The sequence below is a fragment of the Anser cygnoides genome, chromosome 8 (genome assembly GCF_040182565.1).
Source record: "Anser cygnoides isolate HZ-2024a breed goose chromosome 8, Taihu_goose_T2T_genome, whole genome shotgun sequence".
NCBI lineage: Eukaryota > Metazoa > Chordata > Aves > Anseriformes > Anatidae > Anser > Anser cygnoides.
Genome location: NC_089880.1, coordinates 32858911 through 32880000, shown reverse-complemented (window position 1 = coordinate 32880000; position 21090 = coordinate 32858911). Strand labels below are relative to the sequence as shown.

Sequence of the window (21090 nt, the reverse complement as noted above, 5' to 3'; positions counted from 1 at the left end):
AGGACGTGGCTCTCCGCAGCCAGGGAACCCGAATTCCCAGGCAAAGATCCCCTCACTGATGAACTTACAATGACGAATCGCTGAGCTAATTGCCATGCTTTGATTATTCCCCTTTCTTTTTAGCCCTGTAAATATAGCATTTTATACTTGATCTCATTCAGAAGCAGCATCAAGTGCCAGGATCAAATTAGATACAGAGCATATTGCAAACGGGGTCCTTATGACTGAAACAGGAAATCCTAAATTTTTATTTTCTGTGTATTCACTAAGATACATGCAAACATACACAGGGGTAATATTTCATTTTAAAACATTGCTGGTGGCATATTTATCCCAAGCATTTACCATACTAAGCTTTAATATTCTAGTGCAACAAACAGTTGTTTTCTACTTCCACAGTTAGAGCAGTAATCTTGTATTTGTATTCCTATCTAAAAACACAAAAATGCTACATTATTCATTTAAATTAGAAATAAGGAACAAATCAGTATAAGCCATTCATTTTTACCATTTCTTCATCTCACAGCAGCTTTGTGTGCAATGTGGACGAATAGGACCTGACAACTGCTATCATTATCAATCCCCTCGGTCTCTTTGGGGTTCAGCTTCTGAATCTTTCTGCCAACGCTCACATTTCAGAGAATGACAAAGCCGCTCTGTTCAGGCTCTCACAGTCTTTGTCCTCACAGCTCTGTGTCAGAAGGATCTGAAGAAGCTGAGTAAATCCATCCAGGCATAGTTAGATGATAGGCAACTTGTGCAATATTGCCTGCCTCATTTCTCAAGTATTTTCAGATGTGTTTATCTAAGCAGTGCTAAGTGACTCCTGCCTACAAAATATAAGAAGATGAAATTCTGCCCAAAATTATACCCCTTGACCTGGAGAATGGCTGTGCGGGTGTTAACAGAGAGCCAAAGGTGGAAGGTGGCTACTCCCTAGAGCAGAGGGAGTACATCCGATGTAGATGAGGCTGCAGGGAGGTGCAATCCCCAGCACCTTCCTCCCTGTTCCTGGCATCACCCTTGTCCCTCTGGCTCTGTAAGCAAGAACTGAGGAGACAAGTGACCGCTGCGTGTAGGCAGGAACACGCCCCGCAGAGTGGAGCCACCTCGTCTCGCAGTCTGTCGTGCCCAGTAATGATGTTTGTCAGGCTCCGTGAGCCATTACATGGCGTGTTTTTCACTTGTCTGAGGGGTAGGGCTGCACAGCTCTTCGCTGATTTCTTCTCTTGACTTCCATCACTGTGATAAGCAAAACATTTTGACCATACATCATTTATAAAATAATCTCTTGCAAATGTATGCCTTTATTTAAAATATAAGCATTTTGCATTTCAAATGCGTTCTGGGGATTTCGGCCTGTGCCGTACGGTTTGCTCCTCTCTCATTGAAATGAATTTCAGTGACTCATAGCAGGGACACGAGAACATCAGACTGGAGTGGACCTTCAGAGTCATCACCTCCAGCCCCCAGCCACCACAGACACAGTCCGAATGCTGTTCAACTTTCCTAAATTACCAGCATTTTCCAAGCAGTATCATTGTGGTCAAAGCTCTGTTTAATCAAAGTCTCCATCTGGCAGATACTTTAAAAGGTTCAGATTTATCAATTTAACTTAACCAGTGAATTTTCCATCACTGCAGATTTCCTGCCTCGAGAATGATTGCATTTGCATAAGACTAGACAAATCGGTGTCCTCTCTGATTCCTTGCTATACACAACTCTCAGGTTTTCTTCTCCCAGGGTCAAGCTTCCTGTAATGCTGTCTGGCCTGCAAGGCACAGAGCGCGGTTTCTCTTCGGACAAACATTCCTTTGGCCAAAACACTCGTGTGCCTGCTCTCGCGCTCTCCGAGCAGACTACCTCTCCTATCACAAGTCATTGCTTTCTAATTCAGTCTTTTATAGACTGCCGGCCTGCTTCTCCAAAGCCATAAATCCTCAACTAACTTCAAGTGTCACAATATTTAGAGATGTTATCTGTAGGACTCAAGTGAGCCTTCAGAGTCCCATTATCTTACAATCTTCTCTTTTAAAAAACATTTTTGACAGCCCAGACTTCTTCGTCTTTTTCGTACTGTTTTGACCTTGAGTTAGCTTATCCCTGTCTTCTCAGTATATTTGAAATTTTGCATGCAAACTATTAAGGCTTTCTGCATGCAAACTATTAAGGCTTTCCTATAATAAATCATTAACCTGAATATAGTTAAATGAAATGCTTATTAACTTCTCTGCGCATAATCCATTTAACAGAATTACTCTTGCTTATTCAGACAACCCAAAGAGGTCCATGCTTTTGTCTACAAGGGATCACAATTAAAGCTTATAATTATTTCTGGTTAATGCAGTCCTTGGTGTTAGCAAATGTCGGTTTACACATATCAGCATAGTACTTTTCCTAATCTCTTGTGTTAATTAGAGATAGTGATATAATATTACTTCGCTCTTTTTTATTCTCTACCAGGAGAGATGGCAGAATATAATCCTATCTGGGTGAAGAGTACGCTTAAACATTTTCACCACTGCTAAGTGTTATAAACCACTAGGATGACATGGAATAACCAGTAACTTAGGAGGAAGGAGTGCGTGCGCTGTGGCAGTCGTGCTGCGGGGCCAGCGGAGGGCACGGCCAGGGCCTTGCCTCCCGCGGGGCGTTTGGTGCAGGTCAGTCAGCACTGAGAATGGAGACACTTTATTGAGCAGTGCTGATAGCACAGGGAATTACAATGCAAGGGGAGGCGAGAGCAGAAGCTTTCTCCGTTTGTCTCTGTTCCTGCTGTAACTGGACTGGCTGCTTGCACAGGTCTAAGGACTGTTTTAGTGTACTAAGGGCCCAAAGGTGCTCTAAGGACCCAATGCAATACGTGCACACTAAGCCAGTTTCTGCAGCCCATGGCTGTGTGCAGATATCGAGGGCTGCTCTTGGCATGCGTGGGTTCCTGCAGCCCCAGCCATCGCCCAGCTCCCGGCAGCGCTCCCGCGGGACAGGGCAGCAGCACAGCCCAGAGCCGCCAGGCGATGCTCCTGGGGACACTGAGCAGCGTGGCTGCTGTTGAGAGTCCTGGGAGAGCCACGGGACGAAGGCGGCCTGAAGGGGAAATCTGCAGGGCAGCGGTGAAGCCACCCCCCACGTGCTGTGTGTCTTTTCCAGATCAGGAGAGTAGTGTGGATGGTGGGGCTGGTCTGAAAATTCAGCTCAGAGTTCCTGAACAAGGAATCTGGAAAATTATCTTTGATTAATTTAACAATAAAATAAATTACTGTCCCTCAATGACTGAAGCAAATATGTTTTAAATTTATTGCATCTTATAAACACTGGATCACATTATATTCCCAAACACCAGACTTTTCATCAAGCTCATTTTAATCTTCTCCTAGATGAAAATTCACTTGTTTTTATGGTACTTCTACCACAGATTAGAGCAGAATTTGCGCTGCCAGATCAGCACAAGGGGAGCAAATAATCTGACCTTGGTTTCTATTGGAGACAGATACCAGGATGTTGTTCTGCAAGAGTCTTCAGACAGAGCAATAATCCTCTGCGGACCAACTGCTGTCCTTCTACTTGCTCTGTGCTCCGGAGCTTCATAGGCTGTGAAATCAGTTATAAACAGAGTGCACCGTTATAGTGGTAGCAGGAATTATGGAAGTGCCTGGGATAGCTGCAGATGTAATGAGGGAGTCCAATAATCCATGCTTTTATTTAATGACGAATCATACATACCTCTAGCACTATTTCACTGTAGAAATATAAAGACTGCAAATATGCATGTGTGTGTGTGCATAAAAAATGCTCAATGACAAGTTCTTAATGGGAAAAAAGAAGCTGTGAGTTTTGTGCTATTTTCAAACACTTAAGCCTTTTTGCTCATTTCTAAAATAACTTTTTTTTAGAGTGACACAGAGATCCCTAATTTTTTGTAAAAAAAAGGATGAAAATTAACCAGTTCAAGTCCAAGATGACCTTGCCTAGCACTGCATAGCTTGATAATGAAAGCAAGGACTTTTTTTACGTATCAAAAATGATTACTCATTCCAGATGAACGGCTAGGCAGATCATATCAGGGATTTTTAAATTTTAAAAGTAATTTTGTTTTCTTTACAAAGTTTGTAACACATCACAAGAGATCTACAAAATTGTATTAATATTTGGGAACAAAAATTTCTTTTGCCACCAAAACAATCAGAATGACACAGGAAAAGTTAATCAAAATACCAAGGTGAGAAAGTAAAGAACTGCGGAAACTTGTTACATATTCAGGAATTTTTATGAGCCAAGCATGCCATTTTAAACTGTATGCCATAGCATACTTACTGTGACATTGTAATTGATGCAATCCATTTGGCACCAGCAGTGAGAGGCAGGCATCTGCTTATAAATTCGCTTAGCAGCCCAGAAACACTTGGAGATTCCCAGAAGCCACGTTAAAGTGGAGATGCACGACGGCCTGGCAGGATTTCCAAAGCTGAGCTCTCCATCGGTGGCACCCCAGCAGCCGGGCGCTCCCCAGCTGGCCGCGCAGGGGTCCCGTGGCTGGCGCAGCCCTGCAGGGGTGCTGCCGTCCGGCCGGAGCTGCAAAGCAGCCTCTTAGAGCACAGCCAGCAGCGCCAGGCTGTCTCCACTGACAGCTGAATTAGAGGGCTGGAGCATCGCACCGTAATGTACATGCTGTGCTTCTGGTCCTTTGCAGTTATACTTCAAGTGTTTTCCAGCTGCCAGTTCCAGTCTGGTGGGTGAAGAAAAATGGCCCGGCTTTTTGAGCCTGCCAGTCTCTCCTGTGGTATGCAGGGCCAAAAAGCAGCCCGCAAGGCCAATTGCTGGTCAGACTGCCTGTAGGCATGGCTTGGATTTGGGGCCGTTCCACAGTGAGAGCACTGCCCTTGGGGGACTCTTCAGGCCTTCGTGGCCCAAATGTGAATAGCTCGTTTGGTTTTGTTTTTCTACACTGAATACCACCGCAACTCTAAGTAAAACTTTATCCATTGGATAATTATTGGCAGCGCCTAATGACAGCAGGCTTACACCAGCTTGCCCTCCTTAAAAAATGTGAAGAAATGGAACAGGTATTGGAAGGGTTGGGGAATAATTTTAAGTGTTGGCTTCATCTCTTTCCCAGCGCCAGTCCCTGTGAGCTGGCACAGGAGCACTGGCTTGGGGTTCCCCATGGGAATGCAGCCCCCCCCCGCCGTGTACTCAAATTCAGTCCCTTACACTTCTCCAGATTTCCTTCTCCTTCAGTTTTCTATCACATCAAGTTCTTCTGGTTTGTCAGCTTTGGGAGACATAATTCTTTTCTATTATTTACACAAGTATATGTGTTTTTCCCCATTAATTCACCTAACGCTTTTGTGCTGAAACAATCCAGATATGATTTAATAAGCTTTACAAAGATAGTGGTGGTTCGTATGCAGGAAATCAGATTTACATAATTTTCCACTGGCTTTTAGAGCCACTGAAGTTCAAATTATCTTTACTTTGGGGAAACTCTTTTAATATGCTAAAACAAAACACCACCTCCACTATGCTTGAGCTTGCTATCATGGTTTTTCTAATACATCAAATGTTTTTTTTCTAATACATTAAATGTTGGCTTGTCATGCTGCTTTATCAGCAGACAGAGCCTTTTGAATGAGAAGGGAAGGGAGTGCCTGGTCCTGTAGTTAGTCATGGTTGCAAGTCATTAAACTGACTGAAGAGGAAACTCTAAAAGCAAGAACTAATTAGGTTGTCGGGTTTTTTTGTTTTGTTTTGTTTTGTTTTTTTAATTTATTATTACCAGGATGGGGGCACCAAGCTGGCTCACTCTCGCTTGAGTTCAGTATCCACAAGCAATTTTCTATCCAGTTCCAGTCAGACATTGGGTCAATTTAATTCCGTGCAATACATAAACACCAGAATTTCCTTCACCCTGTTTTAAGCCCCTACCATCACCCCCGCCCAGCAGAACCAGTGCGAGTGCTCCCCTTGGCAGCGCCGCAGCCCCTCTGGCTCTGGGCACACCTCTCGGGGCATGAGCAACCCCATGCCATCGCCCAGAGCCTGGTCCTGCAGCTACACGAGGTCCTTGCCACTTGCCGGACAAAAATGTGGAGTTCTGGTTAGTCAAAGATGCAAATTCTGCGGCTCGGATCTAAGTAAAGTGCCACCTACATAACCAATGTCTGCTCGTACAAGTGGTACTCAACACAAGACATGCACAGCTTTTGTATTTTAGAATAGCACATAGTATATCAGACTGGAGAGCAGAAACTGATACCAGCTCTCAACCAAAGAGCATGGGATGCTGTGGACAACTGTAAGAGGTTGGGGGTCTTGTGGACCACCGTTCCTTCTCACCTCCTCCTGCATTAAGCGCTTGCATAGTCCTGGTTGTTTCCACTGCATGCCTCTGGTGCTTGTCTTCTGTTACATTCTTCTGACCTAGCTGCAGACATCTTGAAATGTTGCTGAGCAACACCGAGGGCTGGGACAGAGCCTGATGTAACGGCTGCTGGCGGCAGACACCACCACTTCTGAAAAACTGCAGAGCCCCTCCTATTTTGCTGGAACATCTGACCTGAGTGTAAGATCAGGCTGGCAGCCCCAGAATCCGTAACAGTACAGCAAGCTCCAGAGAAAACACTCATGTGTGTGCTCCCCGTTCGTGATTCACAGAACCGGGGCCAGACCAGGCGGCGGTGCTGAGCCTCGGCCCATGCGGCCTGCGGGGCGGCGCAGCCTGCGTCAGCCTGCGGGAGGGCCGCGGGCGGTGCCGGGCCGGGGAAGCGTGGCGGTGCGTGGCGGTGCGTGGCGGTGCGTGGCGGTGCGTGGCGGTGCGTGGCGGTGCGTGGCGGTACGGCTGCGGGCTGCGGGCACTCCTCGAGGGGTGCTCTCAGCGCCCACAGCACCCCGGCAGCTCCTTCACCTCCCTGGGCTTGCGGCCACGTGGGGATGTACAGCTCTGGGTGCCGGGCGCGTCTGCAGGCTTTAGGGCTAGACAGAAGGTGGACGAGTGGTAGAGGTAACGTAGTGCTCCCGGGCTCTGGGCAGGATGGCTTACGCGTCCCTTTTCTTTTCTGCCGTCTTGTATTTCACAAGAACAAAACCATCGGTTTCTGCGCGAGTCCTCTCCTCTGCTGCCCAGAAGGGCCAGCGGACCGGCTGCTCACGGCAGCTGCAGACGGTTGTCTCCTCACTGTTTTCTTGTATTTTAACTCTTGTGCATGCATTTACTGTAATACTTAATTAGGAATTTGAGAGAGGCTTTGTATTAAAGCAAGTAAATACAGCTTCATCAGAGACTGACAATAAACGTGCATCTCTTTGGCTAAGCAAAACTTTCAAACTTTGGCTCCAAAAGTTAAGTAGAAAACAAGTTGTTTTCCAACAGAGCTAAATATATTCACCTCTCATTGATTTCAGTGGAGATTTAATGCTCAGTAACTTAAAAACAGATAAATTATTCAGATGTTTAAACATGAAGCACTCATCTAATGTTAAGTATTCACATTTTAAAATGTTTGCATTAATAATGGTTTGTGCTCTTTAACACAACAAGTAATAGTCAGTGAGCATTGTCGCGGGAGGGTTGTCTACTTTTGCAGCATTTTCTCCCGTTTTCAGAAGAAAGCTTTTTCTGCTTTATATGTCATCGTAGAGGAAGTACTGAATTATAAGTATTTGGGGTTTAGGAGTAGGAATTTTCCCTTAACCCTTTTCTTTTCTTTTTGCAGCTCCCAGTACAGCCCAGTATGGGATCACCGGTGATGCCGAAGTCCTGTTCTCCTGCTGGTACCTTGTGTTGACACTGTCCTCTCTCACCAGCATATTCTACCTGAAGAACATCATTCTGCACTAAATGTAAAGAACCCTAAAAGGCTTTTAAGGATTCTCTGAAAGTGCTGATGACTGGATCCAATCTGGTAGAGTTTGTTAAAAGCAGCGTGGGATATAATCAGCAGTGCTTACGTGGGGATGATCGCCTTCTGTAGAATTGCTCATTATGTAAATACTTTAATTCTACTCCTTTTTTGATTAGCTGCATTACCTTGTGAAGCAGTACACATTGTCCTTTTTTAAGACGTGAAAGCTCTGAAATTACTTTTAGAGGATATTAATTGTGATTTCATGTTTGTAATCTACAAGTTTTCAAAAGCATTCAGTCATGGTCTGCTGAGTTGCAGACCGTAGTTTACAAAAAAAAAGAAAAAAAAGAAAAAGAATATTGCAGTAAAAATGTGCTTCTTTAAGGCTGCAATACAACATTCAGTACCCTTCTTAAAAACATTCTATCCACATTTACACAGAAACTTTTTTTTTTCTTTTGATAAAAAAAAAAATCAATATTGCCTTCAAAATAGCTCTTCAGAATATTACACATATCTAGATTTTCTTCCAGCATGATATTCAGGTTTCAAGAATGAGCCTTGTATTATAACTGCATTGTGCAGTACTGCTTTTTGTTTTCTTCCTTTTTTCCTGCAAATTCAGCATGGGTGTGCCTTCATAAAACACTACTTTCCTCTTCCACTCCAACAAATTTGGAATGTGTTTTGGGAAATGCTAAAGCATCCTTTTGAGCATAACAAATCTCTAACTGAGGATGAAGGTGCTATTGACTAGAAAGAAAACCTCCTCTCCCATCTCCAGTGGGTAATGGAACTGCTTCAGATGTATATTTTTAGGCAATCAGTGAAGGATAGCACCAATTCCTTTTATTTTTTTCCCATCTACTAAGCAGTAGATGATCTCTGTAAAAAACTAGTTTTCCCATTACAAAAGAGAACACAAATTATTTTGAGACATCTTTTGAATGTAAGAAGGTTTCTCTTAGTCATTCTAAATCAGGATTCTTAAATGGTTGTAAATGCGAGAAACTAAATCGTCCCTTTTATATTACTGACAAAAAAAAAACAAAAACTATGTGAATTGGTATTTTTCTTGCACTTAATTTTGTACTGGTTTGGCTAATTTAGCAATGATAAAGGATGCTTTTAAATATTAGATATCTGAAAATACATAAAGTATCAAGCAGAATTTTATATATATATAATATATATATAAAATACATATATATATTAAAACAAGGTTGCTCTAATAATTGTACTGAATTGCATGCTGCCGTCAATGATGCATCTTTACAGACAGGACTTCATTACTGACATACTAATACTGTACAAATAGCTTACCACAGCAGTTTAGTTCTCATACACGATTTCCTAGGACTGCAGTCTATCAAGATAAGACTCTCATTAACCTCAATGAAGGATCAAGTTTCAAAATAGCATATAACATTACTATTTTTTCTAAGCAGCCCCATACTGCATCATTGCAAAATGTTGCTCACAGTTTACAGCTGAATTTAAAAATGCCATCCATGTAAATTGCTGGGACATGACTGTGTCCAGCAGCCTTTGAATACAAGATCCCCTATTGACAACAATAATAAAACCATTATCTACATTATTATTTCCCTGTTCTGTATGTGAACTCTAATAGGTGACACAATTATTATAAATATGACATTCTTTCTCCTAACAACAAGGCTTTGTAGCTAGCAATACCAGATGAGTACTGTGCATAGGCAGCAGTTCCAAATCAAGTTTACAAATATCCCACTTTCTGAAAAGGCAAACTGTGAGTTTGCTTAGACTCACTATATATACTGTCCCATGCTCAAAGGTAGTTCGAATATGTGGTGAACCTGTTGTTGTTACTGATTAGCTCAGATGCAGGGTATAAAGTGAAATATGCTGACTCCAAAATATGGCAATAAATTGTCCTAGGTCACTCTGCTTTTGTTCAGTGACAGGTTGTACTATTTCTATTATATCATTTGCAGCTGTGTGCTGAGCAGTTACTATTTTGAGAAATGTGGCATTTTTTAAAAAACCTTGAATAATGTGACAAAATTAATTCTTCAAGGAAATGGCATAAAACCAATTCAAATTATACTATACACAGTCCTGATATTCTGATTTCCCTTGTATTGCAGCTTTAAAGTGCTATGTTTTAGAATCCCTTCGTAAGAAACAGGTGCTGCAGATACCATGTCAGTACAGTTTTATGAAGACAGAAAAAGGGGTACAAGTAACCCAACTCGTATGCCGCGTCTCATGTAAAACTGAGAGATGTTTGTATTCTGGGGCTGGATCAAATTATATATTTCAATTATATATTTCATTTCAGTGATTCCTAATATCTGAAACCTGACAATTCCAGCAACAGAATAGAATGAACAGCAGCTTTATTAAATGTGAAGAAAATGAGGAATGAGGTATGACTGTTAGCAGACACAGAGCCACTGGGTAACATGGACAAGGCATTTGGTCCCACCTCTGAATTTTCACTTAAATTTGTGGGGACATGATTGTTGTCAAGTCCAAAAAGAAAAAATATATATATACAAATATTCCTAGGTGCCAATAGCATTTAGCATTTTCTTCCATGAGATAGGTTCTTAAATACCAGTCGGAGCTGCGTGTTCAGCAGCGGACACGTGCGCACCCACCCGCTCAGCCCCGTGCGCTCAGGCTCGCGCAGGCGCCCCGTGTGCCTCGGTGCCACGGCGCTGGGCTCTGCAGGCTGCTCGGCAGGAGCCGACCGCCCCGTCCTGCGGCCCCGCACGGAGGCAGAGGCGCTTACCTTTATGCACCGGTTAATTCAAAGGGCGTGGTACATGAAGATAAGCAGCCTTGATTTTTTGCAGGATCGGAGCTATAGGCAGTATTGATTGAATAAAGAAACTTGGCTCCTCGGTTAACCTGTTCCTTGCGGTAAACCGGTAATTGTGCAGTTTGGGACTTACTGGGACATTCTTCCAACGCAGACTGTGCAGACTGCTGCCAGTTGAACTCAACAGCATCTGACAAAATCCATTCACCCTTTAGTTTGTGGGGTGCGTTTGCTTTAGGCGACTGTTTGACGGTATGTTCTACGCTTCTTCAAATGGTTAACCCATACTGTTCATATCTGTTGGTCAAATATTATTATATTTATTCCCACCTTTAAAACGTGAAAAATAAATGGCTTAGCTCCAAGCAGTATAACTGAATATTTATATTAAGATCGTTGTCCACATTGGAAACCCCGAAGTCTGTAACACCGTAAGTTCCTACTCATGCAATAACTCAGGTCTGCTAATTACCATTGCATCGGTGACGTACACAGAAGCAATGATGCTCTAATTATACCGTTGCTGATCACGATTATACTGATACTGAATTAAAGGATGTCTCACAACTTCTTGAACAAATGCAGTTTCTCAAGGGTTTATAACTTGGCAGGAAATATACTCCTCATAGCTAAACAGCTTTTTTTAAACTTTTCAATATATATATTTTTTTTAGAAACTGTGCTGTTTTTAAGATACAGGAGTGTTAAAAACCATCACCAGGAAAAGCTGCTTTTTTGCACATTTTCAGAGTTAGCATTCTAGACCAACAATGGTAAATGTTACGCCTACCAAAATCTCTGCTTATTCCACATAACTGTGTTATAAAGAATGTGTATACCAAAATATGTATTTACATGGATAAACAATATGCCTTAAAGACTAGATATGCATTTACTTCTGAGATTGGATCCGCTTTGTGCCCAGTCTGGAGGTAAATAATCCATATTTCATAGCCTGCCATGGGAGGTTTTGTTTCTTTCCAAAAAAAAAAAAAAAGGGGAAAAAAAGAGAATAAGAACATTCAGTTTCTTTTAAAAGAATCTTAACTAATTTTAAAATTCTTGCATAAACTGACATGTGTGAGGAAGTTTAGGAAAAAAATGAAGTTTTAGCTTTAGCCCTGGCAGTGCACGGGCCCCTTTTCGGAGCTGTGCCAGCACCAGGCTGGGCCAGGGGCAGCCCCGGGGCCGAGACCCCCAGCGGGCGGTCACAGGGCCCAAGAGCTCGCTCTCAGCGTGCAGCCACCTTCCCAGCCGGGCGCCTTCTCCTTCCCTCCACCTCCTGCCCTTGGGGACACCGCACTGTCCATCCCCGCCTGTCCTCCTGCTCTGTCCCTGCTCAGCCTCACCTCCGGAGCTTTCCACTTTTCTCCCTCCTGTCTTGGCCTCAGTTCGGGCTCAGCCATCAGACGGGGAGATGCGACCGCGGGCTCCAGCAGCAGTGGAATGGCCCCAGGAGTTAGGGGAGGAGGACGGCTGATGGGACCCTGACTCACAGCCCCAGCTGGCCGCCGCAGTGACCTGAGCCCCGAAGGCAGCCAGACGTTCCCGAGCACCCCCCGTTGGCCGCAGCAGCAGGGACCTGTGGGAACCCAGCGTACCCACGTGCCAGCGCACCCAGAGCCCCCCCAGCACAGAACAGGAAAATCTTTTAAACAACAAATTATTACCAAAAAAAATCTTTAAAAACAAGAAATAGAAAATCTTCGTTCAGCCTTAATAGATTAATAGATTAAAAATTAGAGGGAGGAGTTTACTCTGGGAGTTGACTTTTTCAGCCAAAACCAACACGTGCTGCACACACACGGGTGCGGTGAGCACGCGTAGGCTGCGCTGGCTCCGCTTTTGGGTCGCTCCTTCCCTGCTGAGGCAAGGGAGGGATCTCACCCAGCGGTCAGGAAGGGCCGTGGCACACCGGGACACAGCCCAGGCTGCTGCAGAAGGGTCTTGGGACAGCCTGGCAGGACTCTGGGTGACTGCTGTTCCAAAAGCATCCCTCACCAGGGCACTGACAGCACCGAGCAAATACCTGTTTGCTCCTACCACTTTCTGCCAACTTTCTGCCTAATTCTTGGGGAGCTCAAAGGTTCCTTTAGATCAGAAAATCCCTGTGCTAGGGAAGTGGAGATCAGCATGCTTGTCACATCCCGGAAACTTAGTTTTCAGTCATTTGTGTTTTAAAGGCGTGAAGCTTTCTGGTCGCCTGGTGGGCCATGAGTCTGCACGGCAGGACAAGCTGCGGGCCCCAGGCCCTCAGGCCAATGCCGGCGTCCCCTGCCCCAGCTCTGCCTCGTGTCCCCACGGCTGGGCCACCAGAATTATCCCGTGGGGCTCCCATCAGTGCATGCCAGCCGCCGTCCCTGTGGCGGGAGGAGTGCAGGGACCTGTTCTTGCTGCCACTCGGGCACACCAGGGCACTCTGACGTGAGGAACTCTGAACCGAACCGCAGACAGTAGAGCAGAATAACACAGCTGAAAGTCATTTCACTTAGAGTCGCTTTCATCGTCTCGTAGCTCCCCGCACAGCCTCTGCGGCTGCTGCGCTGCCAGGTAAACCTGATCCCCCATTAGCAGGATAAATTACATTTCCCAAAATTTAAAATTGGAGGAAGGTGAGAGGGAGTCGGTATCGTACTGCTGCTGCCACTACGGCCACAGGAATTTCCCCTCATATCTTCCAAATATGAAAGTATTCATTATTCCTCCAAACCTTTTTTTTTATGCTGCCAGATAAAAAATGCCTGTAATGATGATATATATTATATTTGGTATCCAGAGGGCAAAATCTCTTCTCTCCTAATGCACATCCATCCTTCTCTTTATTATTTTTCAGCCAAAACCAAAACACAATTCGCACATTACATGATGCGATTTATGTGCAATAACATCAGCTTTTCCACTTATCAAAACCATTACAGTCATAAGCACATAACTCCCATTAACCTCAGCGACAGCAACTTAAATGTGAACCACAAGTGAGAATAAACCTTAAAGATGTCATTTAGCAGCAGCAGCCTTGTTTTCTGCTATGTGTCTAATGGCGAGATGGCAGGCTCATTTCTCTCCTCCCCCAACCCGCCTTTTTTTTTTTTCCTCCTTATGCGAAAGTACACTTTTCTCATCGACAGGGAGATTAATTCGGTCCGAAGGTGTAGTCATTTAGATGTGTTTAGCGTTTCTGACACATCGCTTCGGGCAGCAGTACTCCGTTGGGGCGTGCGGGCGCGAGAGGTGAAGTGTCCTGGGGAGCCGCAGCGCGCTGGGCCGGCTGCTCCCACTCCATGCTAATGAGACAGCCTCTCGCGGAAATTTCGGCTCTGTAGAAGCTACGGGAGGTAGCACGGTTCATTAGGCTACGAAAGCTTTAAAATGTTAAAGGAACTGGTTTTCCTCTCTCATTTAAGTGAATTGCTAAAAGCACTGGGTTGTTCTTCCACGGAACTTCAAATTCACTATTTTCTTCATTAACTTTGACCTTTTTACATCTATTACAATAAGAAAAAAAAGTTAACTTCAGAGTAAGCTACTGCAAACTCACTTCCCCCAGGCTTTTAAAAAGCCTGAGAGCCTGGGCTGGGAAAGAAACAGATCTCGTTTGCCACTGTTTTCTGTACAAAAGGGATTTAGTGTTAAGGATCCTGAGTTCCTCTGAATCGTTTCTAATTACTTTCATCAAAGGCACGTGCACGTATCCTTTTCACCCTGTGCTTATTGGTAGCAAAAGGACAGAACGCCTGGCGCTGCTCCTGGGATGTGGCCCCTTCCCCGCAGGCACAATTCGGGGCAATTTTTACAGGATGTTTGAGTAAAGCTTGTGAAGCAGCTGAAGACGCAGCCGTGTGCTGTAGCTGCAGGTGAGCAACAAGCCCAATTAAAGAGACTAATTGTCCCACCCCACCTCCCTCCAGGTATCCCTAAAAAAGCCTTTTCCGACCAAGCCTGCTTTAGTTCCAAAGGCTGCAAATGTAAATGTCGTGACAAAAACATACCAGCAAAGTGGTTTGCCCTTTCCAGCCCAGGCCAGCCCCACTGCACTGCTGAGGCATCCAGCACCAAAAGCCCTTCCATGTGTTGTTGTTTCCTCTTTTCTAAAGCAAAGGTACAAGTCGCGTGCTGCTCTGCTGCTCGTGTGCCTCATCCCATCAGCGCGTTTCCTGCGTTAGCTGACTCCCAGAGCCGCTGCCGCGGCCACGCACGGGGTGCAGGGCGCCGCTTCCCCTCCGCCGCTGTCCTTTCAGCTCCTCGCTGTTGGCAGGTGGCAGGGACGAGGAAACACCTCGTGTTCCTCTAACAGGTCTGGTTTAACACACACAGCCGAAAGCTCAGTGGCGTTTACCTGACTCAGCCAAACCCTGCTCCCTACGCCGGGCGCGTAAGGGCTGCTGGCACCAGCGCGGGGTGCAGTGTCCAAGTCTTCATCCGAGCACAGCTCCGTGTGGCTGCGGCACCGCAGGCGGGTGTGGGCGCAGCTCTGCCTCCCCTGCGGATGAAATGCCTGGCGGAAAACATGCCTGAGCGCTGACAGGGTGTCACTTCTGACGCGGGAGTCTGGATAAGTGTTTCAGCCTTTGTTTCAGTGCCTTACGCACCTTTTTGCAACAGACCATAATGTAAGAGAGTACGTTTTTAAAATTAATTTCAGAAAGTTAATCACCCCTAGCATCTTGGCTCCCGGAGCAGCTGCTCCCAGGCCAGACTTCGCATCAGGCCCTCGGGAAGCACGGCGGCGGCACGGTGGCTGCGAGGCACCGCTGAGCTCTGCCCTTGTGATGGCTCTCGCCAGAGGGTCTGCCAGAAGGCGCCTGGCTCTTCTGAAAAACCTTGGCCGAGGGCTTTGACCTTCGATTTGAATGCAGAATTAGCACTCCGGTAAAGGTTAATGAACAGAAAGGAGCAGAGAGTTTTTGACCGAAATACTTCTGAAGTGCTTTAAACATGTGAAGGTCACAGATCAGGCCCGCTGCTGCAGAAAGCACCTGCTTCCCCTCGGCAGAGGAGGAGGAGGAGGAGGGTCTGCTGGCGTTTGGTGTAGAAAACTTCCCAAGTGATTAGGCTCTGAGCTCTTTTCACCTAAATATAGATTCATTCACCTAAATATAGATTATGTCCCTGCATCCCTGCCGTGCCCGCTGCGCTGTGCCTGGTCCCCAGGTGGTGACATCGGCCCCACAGCGAGCTGGCTGCGATCGGGCACGGCTCCAGTAGGCACTCCTGGCCTGCTGGGCAGTGTTGGGGCGGGGGGCTGGGCAGGGGACGAGGCGCGACCCGCGGGCCATTGCGTTGGCGCCCGGCTTGTCCCACAGGCAGGCTCTGGGGGCCTCTGCCTTCTGCTGGTCTCGGCCGAGACCTCTGCCAGGACGGCACGGGACTCGTCCTTTACTGTCTAAATGTGTTTGTTTTTCTGACAAACTGCGGTCTTGAAATGCAATTTTTTCCTTGTTTCTTCATCAAGTTGATGGTTGTGAAAAGTAATTATTTTAGCATATGGTGAAATGTGCAATTATTACTGCTAGGCTCTTCATCTAAGACAATCCGCATTAGCATGGATCTCCTATGAGCACTGACAACAAGGGGGTCAGCCAGTTCTGGCACAAAAAGAAAAACCTCTCCCCAAACAAGTTCTTAATTTCTAATTCCTGTCCCAACCAAAAAACATGACACCGTTGTGGTAAATGGCAAATAGTAATGGTAAATACAGGGATGGAGTCTTAAAGTGAATCAATCACAACAGCTAGCTGTCATGGGCTGTTAGTTTAATAATTGCTTTTAACTATTGTGTTCATTATTTCGATTATTAAGGCATTTTGCCTAGAGGTAATGCTCACACTATTAGCAAAACCTGTGACTCGTAAAAAGTTCTTTAATGTTGCAATAAATCAGAAGTTCTTTGGGAAGAACTCCTGCCTTCCCCCGGCACAGGCAGAGGGTGCAGGGGCAGAGACCTCCCCCCCGCGGGGCCGGGGCCGTGTCCCCTCCCCAGGGCTGTGCGGAGCTGCTCAGTAGCACCCAGCCGCTCACCTCAGCTGGCGTTTGGAAGGGTTAGTAAGATCAAAACAAGTATAGGAGAAAAAACACCCCGTGGTTTGTATTTGTTGAAGGCAGAGATGTTAAAACAAAAGCCAAGTCTCCTGGAGGTAGTGAGCCAAATCTGTGTGTAATCATCATTTACTTTTCAACAGAGTATTATTAAAATAGCTCAAGTTGCAGTGCAGCCATCATGCCCATTTTAGAAGAGGTATAAAAAAATATACATTTATTCCATAGCTGAACACGTGTGCACTCCTTCATGTGATGGCACCTCCTCTGTCACCAAGGCAGACCCGTTACGGGGTCCATGCCAGGGGCTGAAAGGCAAAGCCCTGACCCCGCAGGCTGTTCTCCCCAGCCACAGCACTGGCTTGTGCAGAGTGCTCTTTGCAGGGGCCGTGCACTTTCCTCCAGACAACCAAATCCCTTGCCAGAACTGACAGGTTTGAGTGAGGGTGACTGAGGAGCCAAGAGCGGTGCCGTGCTTGGGCAAGGACGGCTCAGCCCGGCCCAGGTTGGTGCCCCAGGCAGGCGCTGTCCAACCGGACAGGGGTTGGCACCAGGCACGCAGCTCAGCACCAGCCCCTTCCTTATTTTTCCCCAGCCCCTTCCTTCTTTTTCCCCCTAGGACCAGCTGCTGCTTGTCGGCAATAGCATTCCAGTGTCAGGTCTGTGCCTAAGGGTGGCTGTCATGGTCCACTGGCAATCTCTGTGATGGATTTTTTCTGCCTAACCCCCTGGCGCTGGGAGGCTCGCCCAGCAGTGTGCTGTCCCCTGCCCACAGGCGCCTGCTGTCACCTCCTGCGCTGCTCCGAGGAGGGGGCGACGGCTCGCCAGGGCGCAGCTCCCAGCCCTGAATCTGCAGCAGATATGCAAATGCACTTAGCAAAGCGCTCCCGCAGATGTTCTTAATTAAAACAACCCAAACCCACATAAAGTAATAACCCAAAAAACCGCCTCACCGCTCTCATATGTTCTGAATCACTGCTGCAGAATACTACAGGAATATTATTTTTATAAGAGTAAACCATTTGCTAAATAAGCCACCTGTTAAATAAACACTCCCTCTCTCCAAATATTGTTGTTTTGTTTTCCAGACTGTGCACAATCTGGATTTATTTGAGATGAAAAAAGATAATCGCTAAAGAAAAAAACCTGTATTTTGACTATTTGAAACTATCCATCTTGTGTGCACATCTGCTCCTTTGCAAGCTGGCAGAGCTCTTACATTAAAAGAGAATCGTAGGTACTTATTCAGCCAGGAGCTAATGAATTTCCATCATCACACCATGGCAGTCTTCACTTTTTTAACTTCTTCAAGCCTCAAATTGTTTCTTATTCACCTGGCTTGACTCGCCAATAGAGGTGTCTTCTCACAGGGACAAATCCTGAACCGAGATTGTCTTAGCCAAGTTGACATGGGAGCAAGAATAGAAGTCAGCTCACATTTCATTGTGATCCTTTTTCCATGCTCCCAAAGCCAAGTTCGCCGTTATCGCACCTCCAGCCTGTCTGTACAGGAGCACCCCGCTGCACGCAGCTGCTCCTTCAGCTCCCCCGTTCCCCTCCCATCGGTGGGGTGCTTCCAGAAAACACCCAGTTAGCCGCACTGAATGCACGTCCCCACAAAATAACCACACACACACACACACACACACACACATGTTAAATAGCAATTAGTTAAATAAAAGATTGCATCTGGCATCTTTTCTTCATGCAGTGGACAGCAGCTCTGAGCTTCCTGCCCTCTCCTGGCACCGCGCTGCTCCATCCTCCAGCTTGGTCTCGTTGCACCTCTCTTGGGACATTTCAGAAACGAGAGCACTCAACTATTCAGGCTATACAGAGAATAATTTTATTCTGATCCTCAAGGTGCTGTTTAGAGCAGGACATAAAAGGCTACAGTGAAAAAGTGAAGGGAGCAAAACCAAGCGTAAAGGAGAGGGCTTTGGGCTAGGGCAAGCAGTGAATCACGGGAGCCAGCTTCCCTGCCAGGTTACCCTGGGCTGCAGCTGATCTCCTCTCTGAATCAGCTGCAGGAGGTTGCTGTTTGAAGGGTTTGGAGTTCACTTTTGAGGAACTTCTCAGAAACTGAGATTCAGAGTCCTAAAAGCTGCAGAATGAGTGTCTCCGGGCACCGTGCGAAGTTCTTCCCGATCCTAGAGGAGCACTTTCCCACTGTGGGAAGTGACGCCTTAGAGATGCTCATGCCCACGCCCTGTTATCCAGCCTGACACAGACCTGGACCCAAAAGTCAGCGTGCAGAGCTCTTGGGTGTTGTGCTTAGAGTCTGGGCTGAAATAGGTGCCTATGGCACACAAAGCAGTCAAAGCAGTCCCGTCAAATGTTTCTCCGGGCTTCACTGATAAACATGTGGCCAGAGAGATGCTTATCATCTATTGCTAATGCTGAGAACTGGTTGCAAGAAGCCACGTGCATTGTGTGTGTGTGCAGTTGTTTACCAGTGATTTTAAATGGCTTTAGCTGATTTTGTGTCCTCAGATCTGAAAATAACACCGAGTTGTCACAAATAATTACGCAGCACAGACAGAGGCTTGCAGCAAGTGTGACATCCTCATCCACGCCAAGTTGTACTTGCACCAAGTCCAGTTAACTTGGTGAGACTACTTGTGCATGCTATTACACTCTGTGAATAATGGTACCTGATATCTGGCCCATGGAAACCTCGCTGATTGGCAGTAAAAGCTGGGTAGGTGATCACCTAAGTGCATAAAATGTGGCCATAAAGATGCATCAGCATTATGAGTTCATATAAAATTGCAGGCACAGAACTGGACAAAACTGCTTTACAAAATCAGCCCTATTATATCCTGTTCTTTTTCACAGAGAGCCTTTGTGATAATAATCCTGCTGCTATTTTGCATGTTCACACATATTTTCTTGCTCTTTGACACTCAGCACCTAGCAACTTGGCTCGTTCACCTTTAGCTGATGTTTTTCCCATGCCTTCTGAACAACACAGCAGCAAAATCCTCTGGGCGAGTCTCACACTCTGTCCATAAAAAGAAGCCTTTTCTTCCAAGACAAGTTCAGTTCTCACCCAGCTACAGGCTCGCCTATATCTTTTAAACACTAAACCATGTCAGTTTGTGATTTTTTTTCCAAGTGCTTTTATACATCTTGACTCTAACGCAGATTCTTAGAAAATTTCACAAAGCTTCTATTACTCATTTCACTTTGAATGCAGCTCACAAATTAATGGTGCCTGTTAATTAGGCAGCTAACCTGGAAAAAAAGAAAGAAAAAAAAAAAAAGAAGTAATGCTTCCCTTTTGAAGGTAATCTGCTGTAAAACACGTTAAAGAGTTGAGTCAGATTTTAATAACTAAGAAAGTCTTTAGCTTTGACATATGAACCGAGTAAGCCTGCAGTGCCCCATACGTACACGTACACACACACTCAGCCGTGCCCCAGCACTCGCCCCCCCCCCCCCCCCCCCCCCCCCCTTGCCAGCTACGTGGTGCTTGCAGCACCGACCTGCTCGGCACCGAACCAGTAAATGCAGCGTGCAAGGACAACGCGGCCATTCCCACCCACAAAGCATCCAAACAACGCAGGCTGCTGCCCACTTTACTGCCCAGACCCGCATGCCTACTGCATGCTGTGCAGCCCTGGCAAAAACTCCGCGAGTGTTTCCTCAGCACCAGCCCTAATTGCAAATGGTGCAAAACACGGTGCGGGTCGGGTACTGCCTGATGCCTGATGGTGAGCGGCACGGAAGACCCAAAACAGGCTGCCAGCTTTTGAACAACTTCAGTCTTTGATAATTAGCAGGGAAGAAAGAAAAATGTTTTGCATACCTGAGTCTACATTAAAGCACTAGTGCAAAAAGGAATTTTTTTTGGAAATATTGCAATGGCTGTTAGGAAAAGAGAGTTGCATCCATGTAAGACAGACCCTTCCCTTACCTCCCCATCTCATCCTTTTCCATATAAAAATCCAGGATTTGTTTCATTCAAAGAATAGACTTTAAATTTCTATACTCGTGTCAGGGCAACATTAAATATTAAAGCAAGATATTAAAATTTCAGAGAAACTAAATTAAACCTGAGGTATTCAAAAATAAGTGTTCCTGAATATTTAATACTAGAGATTTCATAATTAACTTCAGAAATCTCTCGTATTAAGAAAATGAGGAGCTGCCTAAAAAAATGTGACCACAGCTGTGACCTTCCAGGGGGCTGTGGGGGATGCGCTGAGGCACAGAAAGGTGCGCGATGGGTTTGCTATGGAAGCGGTTTGGATTTACTAGGGATAAGAATGAGGCTGGAAGCAAAGTAAACCCAAGGTGGATTGACTGGGTTTGTATGTCTCTGTAAGCAGGTCTTCCCTTGCTACCCATAAAGTCAGACTGACCTTGAGGGGCAGGTACAGGTGGGCCTCCTGCTTG

At 45.8% G+C, this 21090-nt stretch overlaps 2 protein-coding genes and 1 long non-coding RNA gene across 6 annotated transcripts in view; 2 read left to right on the top strand and 1 right to left on the bottom strand.

Annotated features, from left to right (window-relative positions):
* The window catches only part of LOC106043603 (uncharacterized), a 6948-nt gene extending 2496 nt beyond the window's left edge, over positions 1–4452 (bottom strand). The window contains exons 1-2 of the long non-coding RNA XR_010833334.1: positions 4315–4452; positions 3470–3591 (exon numbers count right to left, since the gene is read on the bottom strand). This is a non-coding gene — a long non-coding RNA (uncharacterized lncRNA). The remainder of the gene's footprint in view (positions 1–3469; positions 3592–4314) is intronic.
* NEGR1 (neuronal growth regulator 1) overlaps positions 1–19958 on the top strand; it is a 299901-nt gene extending 279943 nt beyond the window's left edge. For all 4 annotated transcript variants that reach the window (XM_048061956.2, XM_067001684.1, XM_067001685.1 and 1 more), the window contains one exon: positions 7713–19958. In XM_048061956.2, the coding sequence (XP_047917913.2) occupies positions 7713–7837 (125 nt within the window). In that variant the 3' untranslated portion in view covers positions 7838–19958. The remainder of the gene's footprint in view (positions 1–7712) is intronic.
* A 138-nt stretch (positions 19959–20096) lies between these two features.
* The window catches only part of ZRANB2 (zinc finger RANBP2-type containing 2), a 67214-nt gene continuing 66220 nt past the window's right edge, over positions 20097–21090 (top strand). Inside the window, exon 1 of the mRNA XM_067001686.1 lies at positions 20097–20103. The gene's annotated coding sequence lies outside the window, so the exon portion shown is untranslated. The remainder of the gene's footprint in view (positions 20104–21090) is intronic.